Genomic DNA, 17500 nt, shown 5'->3' on the forward strand with positions numbered 1-17500 from the left:
ATGAAAAAAGAAGTACAGTATATGCTTGACAATGATCTGACTGAAAAAGTAATAGTCATTTGAATCATCCTCACGGTTTTAATAACAAAACGAGTATTCCTACAGATTTTGTATTGATTTTCCAAAAGGTAAAAGAAATAACCTCGTAACCGCGTACCAAGAAGTAGATAGAGATGCTAAATTTGTAATAGTAAGTTAGACTTATTGCAAGGGTATTGGGAAGTACCTTCGACTGAAATGAGCAAAAGAAATTTCTGCATTTGTAACTAGGGATGGTTTACATCAATAAAGTGAGCCCTTTGGTATGGAAAGCAGTGGGCAAGAAAGTAAGTAACGAAGAGGTAAGAGAGATTGTGGTAACAAAAAGAGTGTGGTTGAGAGAGCAGAAGAGGGTTTTGAATTTGTTTGGTCCACAAGGGAAGATGAGTGAGGAAAAGATTGACAAAGATAATTATATTGTCAGAGTGAGGGAACGAGGAAAATGGGAGACCAAATCTTGGGGTGGAAAGATGGCGTAAAAAAGATTTGAGTGATCAGGCCTGAACTGGGGAGGGTAAAAGGGCATGAAAGGAATAAGGGAAATTGGAACGTGTGAAATCCGGGGTTAGCGCTGTCAATGGATTAAACCAGGGATGTGAAGGTCTGGGGTAAACCCTGGAAAGTGTGGGGGGCCCTGGAGGGGAAAGGGGGAGTTTGGGGTTTTTTGGGTGCAATACATACAGTAGAGATGAGTGTGAATGAAGTGGGGGAGTGGACGGAAATGAATAAAAGAAGCAAGTATGAATTATGTCATGTTATTATTATATGTCTGTGAGTATATATATGTATACGTTGAAATGTTAAGTATGTATATGTGGTGTGTGGACGTGTATGTAAAAACTCGTATTGGGGGGGGTTTGGGCCTTTTTTGTCTGTTCCTTGCGCTACCCGTAACACAGGGAAGCGACAAAGGGGGAGAGCGGGGGCTAGAAAACCCCCTCTTGTTTTTTTAACTTTCAAAAGGGGAAAAAAAAAGGGAGTCCGCGGGGATGCTATCTTCTCGAAGACTAGATTGGAGGAATGTGGGGATGTCCCCAAGTGAGAAAAAAGGGAGATAGGTGGATGTTTGGGGAAAAGGAAACCCGGATTTTTTTGGCTCTGGGAAAACAACTCAAGGGTAAAGGGGAAGAGTGTTTGGGGAATTTTGGGAGAAAAGTTGGGTTTGTGGGGGACGAGAGAAGGGAAGGAGTAGCATATCCTGAAACGGAGTGGTGGGATATGTGAAAAGTGAAGAAAGCAAACTCGAGTTTTGTTTGGGGTAAAACAAAAGGGGAGGGAGAGAGAAGGGTGATTTTTGGGTGCTATGTCTTGGACATGAGGAAAGATTTGGAGGAAAGGTTTTTTGGGGAGCAGCTGAACTTTTGGGAAAGAGATGAGGTTTTAGTATTTTTGATGCACAGTTTCCGTTTTAGTGATGGGTGATTTAAGCAAAGGTGAAAAATGTGGCAATTGAAGGTAATTGGTGTTTGGGGTGTTCATTTTGAAATAAAATGGTGAAAGGCAGTATTAATATGCTAAAAAGGTGGTGTTTGGGAATAATGGTTTAAAAAAAGAATACATATATATACTTTTGTAGTAGGAGAAATGCCGAGAGCGATTTTGGATTAGTTTAAATCAAAGGCCCGGCGAAGAGAGATTTGGATGTTAATGTGATGAGAGGGCATTGGGGGTGTTTGATCTTACTTGGGACCCAAAAAGTGAAGATTTGAAAGGTTTCAGAAAAAAGTGGCATTTTGGGGTGAAGAGGTGGTGAGATTTGGAGCTTGGGGGGAGAGACGGGTTTTACAGAAGAAAAAGGTGAGAAAAAAGGGAGAAAAGGGGGGAGTGGGGGGGAAGGGGAGTTTTTGGGAAAGCAGTGATGGCTTGGAAAAAAGATATTTGGGGCATGAGAAGCGGGGGAGGTGGAGATTAGAAAAGGTAGTGAGTGGGGGGGGAAAGAAAGTTTTTTGTGAAAGAGAAGAAAAGAGGTTTTTTGGATGATTTTCGGGAAATGTGAAATGACTGGGAGCGTATAAAAGAAAGAGGGCAGGAGGTCAGGGAAAGGTGCAGAGGTGAAAAAGGGGAAATAGAGTTGGGGGAGAAAGTATCATTAAATTTTGGGAAAAATATAAAGATGTTTTTGAAAAAGGGGGAGTAAAAATGGTAAACAAGGGAAAAAGGGAATTCAGTGAAGAGGGGTAATGGGGAGGTGATACAAGTTTGTGTGTGAGAAAGGGAGGGTGGGGTTTTTTAAGTTTCTTATGTGTTTTAAGATAAAGTGGGGATATGGGTGTTTTGGGGAAAGTGGTCAAAGTGAGAGGTTGGGAGAAAAATTTGGTAAACAAAAAGGGGGTAAAAAGCTTGGCGGAGAGAAAGCCGGAAGGCAGCGGGTTTTTGGGTATTATTGCGTGGGTTTATTAAAAAAAGTGGGTGATGTTTGTTGATGGTTGGGAATGACATTTAATGTTGTGGACATGGTGGGGCCCGAGGTTTGAGGAAAAACTTCATAGTGCCTTGTAAAAGGGCCCAAGGGGTAAAAGTGGGGGCCAAAATTCGAGGTTAAGTTTGTTGAGTAATTGGTAAAATTTTATGGGGGGAAAAGTTGAGAGGGTGAGGCGGCATGTAAGGATAGATTGGGGAAAAACAGGTGATTTAAATGTTTGAGGGTGTGTGGGTCGGGTTTGTTTGAAATGTATTTAGAAATACTTAGAAAAGCAAATTGATTTGCATTAGATTTTTGGGTTGGGGAAGGCATATGAGAGGGTTAAAAGAGATGCTCTTTGGAAGGTATTAAGAAAAAATTATGGTGTGGGGGGGGGGTTGTAAGAAGTAAAAGTTTTTTCGAGGTGTAAGGCTGTGTACGGAGGGAGGAAAATGATGGTTCCCGGAATTTTGGTTTGCGGCGGGGTGTGTGATGTTCCCTGGTTTTAATTCGTTTTTGGATGGGGGGTTTTTAGGGAAGTGAATGCAAGAGTTTTGGAAAGAAAGGGCAAGCAGTCTGTTGTGGGTAGAGGCTGTAATGGCAGTGTTTTTCGTGATTATACAGTAGTACTACTTAAATTTAATATTAATATATTAAAATATATATTTTTTTATATTAAATTTTTATAAAATAAATTTTAAAATAAAATATTTTAAAAAATTTTATTTATAAATTTTAAATATATTATATTTATAAATATATATTTTAAATTATAATAATATATTAATTATATAATTTTTTAAAATTTTTTTTTTTTTTTCAAACATTCCCCTTTGCATTAGCGAGGAGGTTAAGAACGGGGAGGGGCCCTTTGGGGAAAATCCCCCCTCCCCAATTCTTGTTTTTTTGGAAAATTAAAAAAAAAAACGAGGGGGGGATTTCACCCCCCCGCTCCCCCCTTTTATCGTTTACGCCGCGGGATAGGGGAAGTATTTAACCCTTTCCCCAGGGTATATAAAAATATATTTTATAAATTAATTTTAAAAAATTATTTATTTTTTTATATTATTATTATTATTTTTTTTTATAATTTGTGTTCCCCCGCGTTTGCAGGTGGCAAGGAACAGCAAAAAAAAAGGGCCCCAACCCCCCCCCCCAACCTTTTAAAAACTACCCACACCGAAATATAATTACCGTTTAGGGTTTTTCCCCCCGACGTTCAATGCCTTGATTAACCCATGACGAGTCAACCGGAACCCAATGCCCAATTAAAACCACCTTGCCTTTTCCCCCTTGGTCGGGCCCCCGATAAAAAATTTTTTTCCATTTTTTCCCCCCCAATTTGGCCCCTTTTTCCCCGTTCCCCCCCCCGAAATATATCTTTGGTAAAATTTTCTTCATCTTTTCAGGCCCCAAACCATTTAAAAACACCCTTTCTGTCTCTCAACCTGTCTTTTTATTTCCCCCAACTCTCTTACCCTACTTTACTATCGTCCCCCTACCCCCTTTTCCCCCCAAAACATTATTCCACCCCATCCTCGGCAAATTTACCCATAGCCCTTCCTCGCAACCATAAACTTTGGGGAACCCTTTCCCTTCAAAAAATTTTTGTTTCCAGAAAAAGTTTCATTTCCCAAATTTTAAAGGCCCCCCAAATTTTTCCCCCCCCCCCCCCCTATGACCACTTGTTTTTGGGTTTCCGTGCGCCCACCCCCAGTACTAAAACCCATCCTCGTTTTCCCTTACCACCCCCAAATATGCCCTCAAAACACGTCCAAATAATTGTCTTTTAAATTTACCCCTTAACTTTCTTTTTCCCAACACTTTACAACTCGTCCCCCGCTTTGGTTTTCAATGAATACCCCAGCGCTTCATCAGGAACCACGCTCATTCCCAAGTCTTCCCCCCAAACGATTCTACTTCCCCCTCTTTAAAAACCTTGATTGCATTTCCCTCCCTAACAACCCCCATCCTAAAAAAATTAAACAAAGGGAGCATAAACCCCCTGCCGCAAACCAAACAGAGAACCAATTTTTTTTTCCCCTACACGTCCAGCTTACTCTCGATAAAAATTTTCACTGCTTTAACCCCCAAACACCATAATTCTTTACCCTTCCCCAAAGCATCTATCACTTATATTGCCTTTCCAGATCCATAAAAGGGCAACAAACCCTTTTTTTTTCTAAGATTTTCCAAAATTCTTTAAAAAAAAAGATCCCCCCTTTCCCCTTGAAACCCATGTCTTCCCCCAACTGAGTTTACATGCCTTTACCCTCTAAAATACCCCCCCATATAATTTTTTCCGGAATACCCCAAAAAACTTTATCGTATTTGGGCCCCATTTATCCCCCTTTCCTTTGTACAATGGCCTAACCCCTTGAACCCCAGGGGATACCTGAGTATACAACATTTAAAAACCTTTCAAACCCGTAAAAAAACGTCACCCCCTTTTTTTTTGTTCCCTGCAATAACCCTCCAAACCGGCCTTGCGGCTTTTTTCTTCCCCAAAATTTCCCCATTCTTGTTTACAATCTTTTTAAACCCTTATTTGCCACCCCTCGACCAAAACACCCAATCTGCCATCTAAAAAACAAATAAAAATTTAAAATCTATCCTTCCTTTAATCCCCCTATTGTTATCATCCCCCTTTGCGCCCCCTGAAGTTCCCCTTTTTCCCCTTTTTTACGATTTATTTACCTTCCGAAAAATTTTTATTTCCTAAATTTAATATCTCTTCCCCCAAATTAATTTTCCCTTTTTTCACCCCTTTACTTTTTCTTGACCTTGTCTTTTTTTATAAATCTCCCCCTAATTGCATTTTTTTGCCAAAAAAACGCCAAATGCCTCCTTTTTCTCTTTCATAAAACTCTTTTTCTTTATCCCACCACCCCTACCCCTTTTAATAACCCCCCTCCACTTTTAGACAAACATCTTTTTGCGCAAACCAAAAGATTCCCAACTAATCCCCATTTTTCCCCCCTCCCTTATTCCTGTTTCCCCCCTTTTCCCTTTTTCTCCTCCCTGGGACTTCCTCACACAGGTCTCTCTCAAGCCCATTACTCTCCCCCCCTCTTCCCCCCAAAATTTCATCTTTTTTTTAAAACCCCATAAAAATTTTTCCCCTTTAGCCTCCACAAGAAAAAGGTTCAAAACACCCCCCTTTTGCACCCCCACCTTAACCCCCAAAAATTTTCTTTTGCCCCCCCTGTCAATTAACACAAAAACCAATAAGTCTTGGTTTAACATACAAAAGTAAACTTTTTGTATATCTCTTTTTAAAAAACCCGGGTTTAAATCCAAAAAACGCCCTTTTTTTAAAGGAAATTTAAATTAAAAGCCCCTTCCCCAAATTTCATTTAAAACCCTGCAAGTATCCCAAATTTCCTCAATTGCCCTTCCTCATTTGAAAAATCCCCCCATATATAAGGTTAGTGCCCCAAAACCAATCACACCCCCCAAGCTCCCCAAAAAATTCCCTTTGGAAATCTTTTGGTTTCCCTTGGCAGGGGAAAAAAGGGAAAATTGTTTTTTTTTTAATTTACACAAAGTAATAGCAGTTCTTTTAAATTTAAACCCCTGTTTTAAAATTTTAAAAGTCTGGGCAATTTTTCTCCAATTTCCCATTTTCCCTTACTTTTTCCCAATTGGGGTTGGGAAGGTTCTATTTAAAAAAATAAATTTTTTTTTCCAGAAAGGGGTTTCACATTTTGGGTTTTAAAACCCAAAAACATTTTGGGCCCCCCCATTGAGCCTTCGGGGAAAGGTTTGTTTACTTTGGTGCTGATTTGGCCCTTGGATATAATATATATACCTTATGGTTTACCCGCGCTTATTTTGGGAAATTTTTTGTTTTCTGTCCTTGAAAGTTGGGGAGGCCCTTGCGCCCAAGGAAGTAGCTGGGTCAATTTAGTGTTTTGGGGGGCCCAAAAAAATGATAAATTGTGAGGGGCCTCATCAACTTGATTTTTTGGGGTTTTAGCTTTCCCCAAACCCCCCACCAACTTAGTTTAAATAAAAGGGTTTTCGGCTGGCCGAAAACCCCCCAAAGTTCCCTAGCTTTTCAGTTTTTAAGGGAATTTGCCCAAGTTGTAAAGTAACCCCCCAATCATTTGTTTTCAGATCTTAAAAACTGTTCAAAGACTTTAAGGTTGAAAAAGTTGTTTGGTAGGGGGGAAAGGGGCTGATCCCAAAGGGGTTCCCTGAATTTTTCAGCATTTTTTTAAATTCCTTTGTTATTGCATTTTCTGGCGTAAATTTTCGGTGCCAATTGTCCTGTTTAAATGTGAAATTTCCCCTAAAATTTTACCCAGGGTAAAAAAAAAGCCCCCGCCCTTGGGATTGCTTTTCTGGGGGGGTTTTGTCATCTAAAGGTGAAAACTCTACTCCCTCAGGTTTTTGCAGCCAAAGGCCCAAGCTTTGTCCCTTGGAAGCGGGGCCCAAGGATAAAATTTTTTTTGAAAAACGGGTTCCCCCTAACTCGTTACTGCCCCCAAAAGGTAAAAGGACAAGGGTTTAAAAATTGTTGGGGGCCTTTGAAAAAATCCCCTTTTTCCCTTTCAGCCGCCCCCAATCTAAGGATAAAAGTCTTGGGGGACTCGAAAATTTTGAGTTTCATAAAAACCACCTGTAATAATTTAATGGAACACTTTCCCCTCAGAAATATTCCCCTTGTTTCCCGAAATTGTAAAACAAAAACCCCAAATAAAGGTTAGACTGTGCCCTCGTGCGCCCCCGTCACCCGTTAAACATGGGGTAGGGAAAGACCCTCGCCTTTTAAAAGGGATTTATTTTAAAATATATAAAAAATTTATATAAATATTATTATTAAAATAAATAAAATATATAAAAATTATTTATAAAAAAAAAATTAATATATGTATATACATACGTCCACACACGCAAATATACATACCTACACAGCTTTCCATGGTTTACCCCAGACGCTTCACATGCCTTGATTCAATCCACTGACAGCACGTCAACCCCGGTATACCACATCGCTCCAATTCACTCTATTCCTTGCCCTCCTTTCACCCTCCTGCATGTTCAGGCCCCGATCACACAAAATCTTTTTCACTCCATCTTTCCACCTCCAATTTGGTCTCCCTCTTCTCCTCGTTCCCTCCACCTCCGACACATATATCCTCTTGGTCAATCTTTCTTCACTCATTCTCTCCATGTGCCCAAACCACTTCAAAACACCCTCTTCTGCTCTCTCAACCATGCTCTTTTTATTTCCACACATCTCTCTTACCCTTACGTTACTCACTCGATCAAACCACCTCACACCACACATTGTCCTCAAACATCTCATTTCCAGCACATCCATCCTCCTGCGCACAACTCTATCCATAGCCCATTCCTCGCAACCATACAACATTGTTGGAACCACTATTCCTTCAAACATACCCATTTTTGCTTTCCGAGATAATGTTCTCGACTTCCACACATTCTTCAAGGCCCCCAGAATTTTCGCCCCCTCCCCCACCCTATGATCCACTTCCGCTTCTATGGTTCCATCCGCTGCCAGATCCACTCCCAGATATCTAAAACACTTCACTTCCTCCAGTTTTTCTCCATTCAAACTCACCTCCCAATTGACTTGACCCTCAACCCTACTGTACCTAATAACCTTGCTCTTATTCACATTTACTCTTAACTTTCTTCTTCCACACACTTTACCAAACTCAGTCACCAGCTTCTGCAGTTTCTCACATGAATCAGCCACCAGCGCTGTATCATCAGCGAACAACAACTGACTCACTTCCCAAGCTCTCTCATCCCCAACAGACTTCATACTTGCCCCTCTTTCCAAAACTCTTGCATTGCATTTACCTCCCTAACAACCCCATCCATAAACAAATTAAACAACCATGGAGACATCACACACCCCTGCCGCAAACCTACATTCACTGAGAACCAATCACTTTCCTCTTTTCCTACACGTACACATGCCTTACATCCTCGATAAAAACTTTTCACTGCTTCTAACAACTTTCCTCCCACACCATATATTCTTAATACCTTCCACAGAGCATCTCTATCAACTCTATCATATGCCTTCTCCAGATCCATAAATGGTACATACAAATCCATTTGCTTTTCTAAGTATTTCTCACATACATTCTTCAAAGCAAACACCTGATCCACACATCCTCTACCACTTCTGAAACCACACTGCTCTTCCCCAATCTGATGCTCTGTACATGCCTTCACCCTCTCAATCAATACCCTCCCATATAATTTACCAGGAATACTCAACAAACTTATACCTCTGTAATTTGAGCACTCACTCTTATCCCCTTTGCCTTTGTACAATGGCACTATGCACGCATTCCGCCAATCCTCAGGCACCTCACCATGAGTCATACATACATTAAATAACCTTACCAACCAGTCAACAATACAGTCACCCCCTTTTTTAATAAGTTCCACTGCAATACCATCCAAACCTGCTGCCTTGCCGGCTTTCATCTTCCGCAAAGCTTTCACTACCTCTTCTCTGTTTACCAAATCATTTTCCCTAACCCTCTCACTTTGCACACCACCTCGACCAAAACACCCTATATCTGCCACTCTATCATCAAACACATTCAACAAACCTTCAAAATACTCACTCCATCTCCTTCTCACATCACCACTACTTGTTATCACCTCCCCATTTGCGCCCTTCACTGAAGTTCCCATTTGCTCCCTTGTCTTACGCACTTTATTTACCTCCTTCCAGAACATCTTTTTATTCTCCCTAAAATTTAATGATACTCTCTCACCCCAACTCTCATTTGCCCTTTTTTTCACCTCTTGCACCTTTCTCTTGACCTCCTGTCTCTTTCTTTTATACATCTCCCACTCAATTGCATTTTTTCCCTGCAAAAATCGTCCAAATGCCTCTCTCTTCTCTTTCACTAATACTCTTACTTCTTCATCCCACCACTCACTACCCTTTCTAATCAACCCACCTCCCACTCTTCTCATGCCACAAGCATCTTTTGCGCAATCCATCACTGATTCCCTAACTACATCCCATTCCTCCCCACTCCCCTTACTTCCATTGTTCTCACCTTTTTCCATTCTGTACTCAGTCTCTCCTGGTACTTCCTCACACAGGTCTCCTTCTCAAGCTCACTTACTCTCGCCACCCTCTTCACCCCAACATTCACTCTTCTTTTCTGAAAACCCATACAAATCTTCACCTTAGCCTCCACAAGATAATGATCAGACATCCCTCCAGTTGCACCTCTCAGCACATTAACATCCAAAAGTCTCTCTTTCGCACGCCTGTCAATTAACACGTAATCCAATAACGCTCTCTGGCCATCTCTCCTACTTACATAAGTATACTTATGTATATCTCGCTTTTTAAACCAGGTATTCCCAATCATCAGTCCTTTTTTAGCACATAAATCTACAAGCTCTTCACCATTTCCATTTACAACACTGAACACCCCATGTATACCAATTATTCCCTCAACTGCCACATTACTCACCTTTGCATTCAAATCACCCATCACTATAACCCGGTCTAGTGCATCAAAACCACTAACACACTCATTCAGCTGCTCCCAAAACACTTGCCTCTCTTGATCTCTTGGTTCAACCTCTGGCTATGGAAAAAAGGAAATGTATAATTTATTTACACAAACGTCAATAGCAGTTCTCATCAATTTAACCACTGTATCAATAAGCTTCAATGTCTAAGCTACATTTTTTCTCCAATTTCACTATTTTCCTTCACATTTTCAATTGTGTCTGAAGGTTCTACTTCAAAAGTGATTGTTTTTCCAGTAAGGGTCTTCACATCTTGGTTACATCCACACACATTTAGGCACCCCACTCTGAGCCTTCGAGGAGGATGCTTTACTTGTGGTGCTGACTTCCGGCCACTTGGATATATATATATATATCCTTCATGGTTTATCGCGCTGATGTTGGATTTCTTGATTATCTGTCTTTTGCAAGCTGTGGGAGGACCTTGCGCCCAAGGAAGTAGCTGGGTCAACTTTAGTGATTTGGCGCCTATAAAATCAACTGATGATTTGCTGATGGCTACATCAATCTTGACTTTTTTTGTTGGATTATTTGCATTCCCAAATACACGCAACTTAGCATTAATAAACAGAGATTCTGCTGAGCCAAGCAACATCCATCCAGAGCTTTGCATAGCTTTCTCAGTTGTCTTCAAGGAACTGACCAAGTTGTAGAATGTAACACAATCATATTGTGTCAGATACTCTAAAACTGTTCGTAAGACTTTCAGGTCTGCAATAAGTTGTTTGGTACGTGTGGAGAGCTGATGCCAGATGGGTTCCAACTGAACTTTCAGCATTTTCTCAAATGCCTTTGATATTGCATTTTCTGGCGTAAATTCTTCGGTGTCAATTGTACTGTTTGATCGTCGCAATTCCTGAACTGTAGCAGTGATAAGATCAAGCACCGACATCTGGATCTGCTTTACTGGTGTTGTCATCTCAAGGTGCAACTCTACTACCTCAGGCTTGCACTGCTCAAGGCAAGCATTAACGTCCATATGGAAGCGTGGCCAGAGATACAATTTTTTGACAAACAGGTTCCGCATAACTCGTTCCACATGACAAAATCCAGCCGTGAATGACAATGGGTTATTTGTTAGGGCTTTGACAAATCCAGCCTTGTTCTTCAGCCGATACAATCTAAGGATGAAAGCCTCTTGGCAAGACTCGAGAATCTTATGAGCTTTCCATACAATCACACCTGTAATAAGTTCAACTGGAACACGTTCCATCAGTAAATCCATTACCATGATTCGAGATGTAACAAACAACACCCCACCCTGATGGTAGATCTGTGACCTCTCTGTGACAGAACAGTCTGCCGTAACACATCGTGGTAGTGGAGAAACTCCTCGACCTTCTAACTGGGATTATATATATATATATATATATATATATATATATATATATATATATATATATATATATATATATATATATATATATATATATATATATATATATATATATATATGTATATATATATATATATATATATATATATATATATATATATATATATATATATATATATATATATATATATATATATATATATATATATATATATATATATATATATATATATATATATATATATATATATATATATATATATATATATATATATATATATATATATATTCCCTGGGGATAGGGGAGAAAGAATACTTCCCACGTATTCCCTGCGTGTCGTAGAAGGCGACTAAAAGGGAAGGGAGCGGGAGGCTGGAAATCCTCCCCTCTCGTTTTTTTTTTTTTTTTTTTTTTTTTTTCCCAAAAGAAGGAACAGAGAAGAGGGCCAGGTGAGGATATTCCCTCAGGGACCCAGTCCTCTGTTCTTAACGCTACCTCGCTATCGCGGGAAATGGCAAATAGTATGAAAGAAAGAAAGATATATATATATATATATATATATATATATATATATATATATATATATATATATATATATATATATATATATATATATATATATGCTTTGTCGCTGTCTTCCGCGTTTGTGAGGTAGCGCAAGGAAACAGACGAAATAAATGGCCCAACCCACCCCCATACACATGTATATACATACGTCCACACACGCAAATATACATACCTACACAGCTTTCCATGGTTTACCCCAGACGCTTCACATGCCCTGATTCAACCCACTGACAGCACGTCAACCCCGGTATACCACATCGATCCAATTCACTCTATTCCTTGCCCTCCTTTCACCCTCCTGCATGTTCAGGCCCCGATCACACAAAATCTTTTTCACTGCATCTTTCCACCTCCAATTTGGTCTCCCACTTCTCCTCGTTCCCTCCACCTCCGACACATATATCCTCTTGGTCAATCTTTCCTCACTCATTCTCTCCATGTGCCCAAACCATTTCAAAACACTCTCTTCTGCTCTCTCAACCACGCTCTTTTTATTTCCACACATCTCTCTTACCCTTACGTTACTTACTCGATCAAACCACCTCACACCACACATTGTCCTGAAACATCTCATTTCCAGCACATCCATCCTCCTGCGCACAACTCTATCCATAGCCCACGCCTCACAACCATCCAACATTGTTGGAACCACTATTCCTTCAAACACACCCATTTTTGCTTTCCGAGATAATGTTCTCGACTTCCACACATACTTCAAGGCTCCCAGAATTTTCGCCCCTTCCCCCACCCTATGATCCACTTCCGCTTCCATGGTTCCATCCGCTGCCAGATCCACTCCCAGATATCTAAAACACTTTACTTCCTCCAGTTTTTCTCCATTCAAACTTACCTCCCAATTGACTTGACCCTTAACCCTACTGTACCTAATAACCTTGCTCTTATTCACATTTACTCTTAACTTTCTTCTTTCACACACTTTACCAAACTCAGTCACCAGCTTCTGCAGTTTCTCACATGAATCAGCCACCAGCGCTGTATCATCAGCGAACAACAACTGACTCACTTCCCAAGCTCTCTCATCCCCAACAGACTTCATACTTGCCCCTCTTTCCAAAACTCTTGCATTCACCTCCCTAACAACCCCATCCATAAACAAATTAAACAACCATGGAGACATCACGCACCCCCTGCCGCAAACCTACATTCACTGAGAACCAATCACTTTCCTTTCTTCCTACACGTACACATGCCTTACATCCTCGATAAAAACTTTTCACTGCTTCTAACAACTTGCCTCCCACACCATATATTCTTAATACCTTCCACAGAGCATCTCTATCGACTCTATCATATGCCTTCTCCAGATCCATAAATGCTACATACAAATCCATTTGTTTTTCTAAGTATTTCTCACATACATTCTTCAAAGCAAACACCTGATCCACACATCCTCTACCACTTCTGAAACCACACTGCTCTTCCCCAATCTGATGCTCTGTACATGTCTTCACCCTTTCAATCAATACCCTCCCATATAATTTACCAGGAATACTCAACAAACTTACACCTCTGTAATTTGAGCACTCACTCTTATCCCCTTTGCCTTTGTACAATGGCACTATGCACGCATTCCGCCAATCCTCAGGCACCTCACCATGAGTCATACTTACATTAAATAACCTTACCAACCAGTCAATAATACAGTCACCCCCTTTTTTAATAAATTCCACTGCAATACCATCCAAACCTGCTGCCTTGCAGGCTTTCATCTTCCGCAAGGCTTTTACTACCTCTTCTCTGTTTACCAAATCATTTTCCCTAACCCTCTCACTTTGCACACCACCTCGACCAAAACACCCTATATCTGCCACTCTATCATCAAACACATTCAACAAACCTTCAAAATACTCACTCCATCTCCTTCTCACATCACCACTACTTGTTATCACCTCCCCATTTGCGCCCTTCATTGAAGTTCCCATTTGCTCCCTTGTCTTACGCACTTTATTTACCTCCTTCCAGAACATCTTTTTATTCTCCCTAAAATTTAATGATACTCTCTCACCCCAACTCTCATTTGCCGTCTTTTTCACCTCTTGCACCTTTCTCTTGACCTCCTGTCTCTTTCTTTTATACATCTCCCACTCAATTGCATTTTTTCCCTGCAAAAATCGTCCAAATGCCTCTCTCTTCTCTTTCACTAATAATCTTACTTCTTCATCCCACCACTCACTACCCTTTCTAATCAACCCACCTCCCACTCTTCTCATGCCACAAGCATCTTTTGCGCAGTCCATCACTGATTCCCTAAATACATCCCATTCCTCCCCCGCTCCCCTTACTTCCATTGTTCTCACCTTTTTCCATTCTGTACTCAGTCTCTCCTGGTACTTCCTCACACAAGTCTCCTTCCCAAGCTCCCTTACTCTCACCACCCTCTTCACCCCAACATTCACTCTTCTTTTCTGATAACCCATAGAAATCTTCACCTTAGCCTTCACAAGATAATGATAAGACATCCCTCCAGTTGCACCTCTCAGCACATTAACATCCAAAAGTCTCTCTTTCGCGCGCCTGTCAATTAACACGTAATCCAATAACGCTCTCTGGCCATCTCTCCTACTTACATACGTATACTTATGTATATCTCGCTTTTTAAACTAGGTATTCCCAATCACCAGTCCTTTTTCAGCACATAAATCTACAAGCTCTTCACCATTTCCATTTACAATAATGAACACCCCATGTATACCAATCATTCCCTCACCTGCTACATTACTCACCTTTGCATTCAAATGACCCATCACTATAACCCGGTCTCGTGCATCAAAACCACTAACACACTCATTCAGCTACTCCCAAAACACTTGCCTCTCATGATCTTTCTTCTCATGCCCAGGTGCATATGCACCAATAATCACCCATCTCTCTCCATCAACTTTCAGTTTTACCCATACTAATCGAGAATTTACTTTCTTACATTCTATCACATACTCCCACAACTCCTGTTTCAGGAGTACTGCTACTCCTTCCCTTGCTCTTGTCCTCTCACTAACCCCTGACTTTACTCCCAAGACATTCCAAAACCACTCTTCCCCTTTACCCTTGAGATTCGTTTCACTCAGAGCCAAAACATCCAGGTTCCTTTCCTGAAACATACTACCTATCTCTCCTTTTTTCACATCTTGGTTACATCCACACACATTTAGACACCCCAGTCTGAGCCTTCGAGGAGGATGAGCACTCCCCGCGTGACTCCATCTTCTGTTTTCTATTTTAGAAAGTTAAAAAAATACAAGGAGGGGAGGATTTCTGGCTGTATCCCGCGTCAGCGAGGTAGCGCAAGGAAACAGACGAAAGAAATGGCCCAACCCACTCACATACACAAGTGTATACATACACTTCCACACGCGCAAATATACATACCTATACATCTCAATGTACACATATATATACACACAGACACATACATATATACCCATGCACATAATTCATACTGTCTGCCTTTATTTATTCCCATCGCCACCTCGCCACACATGGAATAACAACCCCCTCCCCCCTCATGTGTGCGAGGTAGCGCTAGGAAAAGAGAACAAAGGCCCCATTCGTTCACACTCAGTCTCTAGCTGCCATATAATAATGCAATGAAACCGCAGCTCCCTTTCCACATCCAGGCCCCACACAACTTTCCATGGTTTAGCCCAGATGCTTCACATGCCCTGGTTCAATCCATTGACAGCACGTCGACCCCGGTATACCAAATCGTTCCAATTCACTCTATTCCTTGCACGCCTTTCACCCTCCTGCATGTTCAGGCCCCAATCACACAAAATCTTTTTCACTCCATCTTTCCACCTCCAATTTGGTCTCCCACTTCTCCTCGTTCCCTCCACCTCTGACACATATATCCTCTTGGTCAATCTTTCCTCACTCATTCTCTCCATGTGACCAAACCATTTCAAAACACCCTCTTCTTCTCTCTAAACCATACTTTTTTTTATTTCCACACATCTCTCTTACCCTTACATTACTTACTCGATCAAACCACTTCACACCACATATTGTCCTCAAACATCTCAATTACAGCACATCCACCCTCCTGCGCACAACTCTATCCATAGCCCACGCCTCTCAACTATAGAATGTTGTTGGAACCACTATTCCTTCAAATATACCCATTTTTGCTTTCCGAGATAATGTTCTCGATTCCCAAACATTCTTCAAGGCTCATAGAATTTTCGCCCCCTCCCCTACCCTATGATTCACTTCCGCTTCCATGGTTCCATCCGCTGCCAGATCTACTCCCAGATATCTAAAATACTTTACTTCCTCCAGTTTTTCTCCATTCAAACTTACCTCCCAATTGACTTGACCCTCAACCCTACTGTACCTAATAACCTTGCTCTTATTCACATTTACTCTTGATTTTCTTCTTTCACACACTTTACCAAACTCAGTCACCAGCTTCTACAGTTTTTCATATGAATCAGCCACCATCGCTGTATCATCAGCGAACAACAACTGACTCACTTCCCAAGCTCTCTCATCCACAACAGACTCAGTCTTTAGCTGTCATGTGTAATGCACCGAATCCACAGCTCCCTTTTCAAATTCAAGCCCTGCAAATCTGTCCATGTTTTATTGACCCAAGACACGTCATGTGCTCTGGATCAATCCATTGACAGCACGTCGATACCGGTATACCATAACGTTCCAATTCACGCTATTCCTTTTACGCCTTTAACCCTACTGTTCAGGAACCAATGGCTCGAAATCTTTTTCACTCCATCTTTTCACTTCCAAATTGGTGTCCTCTTCCCCCACCTCTGACACACATATCCTCTTTGTCAATCCTTCCTCACTCATTCTCTCCATGTTACCAAACCATTTCAATACACCCTCTTCTGCTCTCTCAACCACACTGTCTTTATCATCACACATCTCTCTTACCCTTTCATTACTCACTCGATCAAAATACCTCACATCACATATTTTCCTTATACATTTCATTTCCAATACATCCACCCTCCTCCGCACAACCCTATCTATGGCCCATGCCTATCACTTATATAACATTGTTGGAACCACAATTCCTTTAAACATACCCATATTAAACATATGCCTCCACACAATTTTCAACGCTCCTAGAACCTTCGCTCCCATCCCTACCCTATGACTCACTTCCGCCTCCATGGTTCCATATGCTGCCAACCCCACTCCCAGATACCTAAAACACTTCAATTCATCCAGCTTTTCTCTATTCAAACTTTTCTCCCAGTTAACTTGTCCCTCAACCCTACTGAACCTAATAACCTTGCTCTTGATCACATTTACTCTCAGCTTTCTTCTTTCACACACTTGACCAAACTCAGTCACCAACTTCCGCAGTTTCTTATCCGAATCAGCCACCAGCGATGTATCATCAGCGAACAACAACTGGGTCACTTCCCAAGGCCTATCATCCATAACAGACTGCATACTTGCCTGTCTCTTCAAAACTCTTGCATTCATCTCCCAAAGAACCCCATCCATAAAAAACTGAAACAACCATGGAGACATCACGCACCCCTGTCGCAAACCGACATTCATTGGGAATCAATCATTTTCCTCTCTTCTTACTCGTACATATGCCTTGCATCCTTGATAG

General features: G+C 41.1%; 1 protein-coding gene across 1 annotated transcript in view; it reads right to left on the minus strand.

Moving 5' to 3' along the window:
* Positions 1-11219, minus strand: part of LOC139748900 (DNA repair endonuclease XPF-like) — a 65527-nt gene extending 54308 nt beyond the window's left edge. Inside the window, exon 1 of the mRNA XM_071662263.1 lies at positions 10412-11219. Coding sequence (XP_071518364.1) covers positions 10412-11219 — 808 coding nt within the window. The remainder of the gene's footprint in view (positions 1-10411) is intronic.
* Positions 11220-17500: the final 6281 nt, after the last annotated feature.

The sequence above is a fragment of the Panulirus ornatus genome, chromosome 6 (assembly GCF_036320965.1).
Source record: "Panulirus ornatus isolate Po-2019 chromosome 6, ASM3632096v1, whole genome shotgun sequence".
Taxonomy (NCBI): Eukaryota; Metazoa; Arthropoda; class Malacostraca; order Decapoda; family Palinuridae; genus Panulirus; species Panulirus ornatus.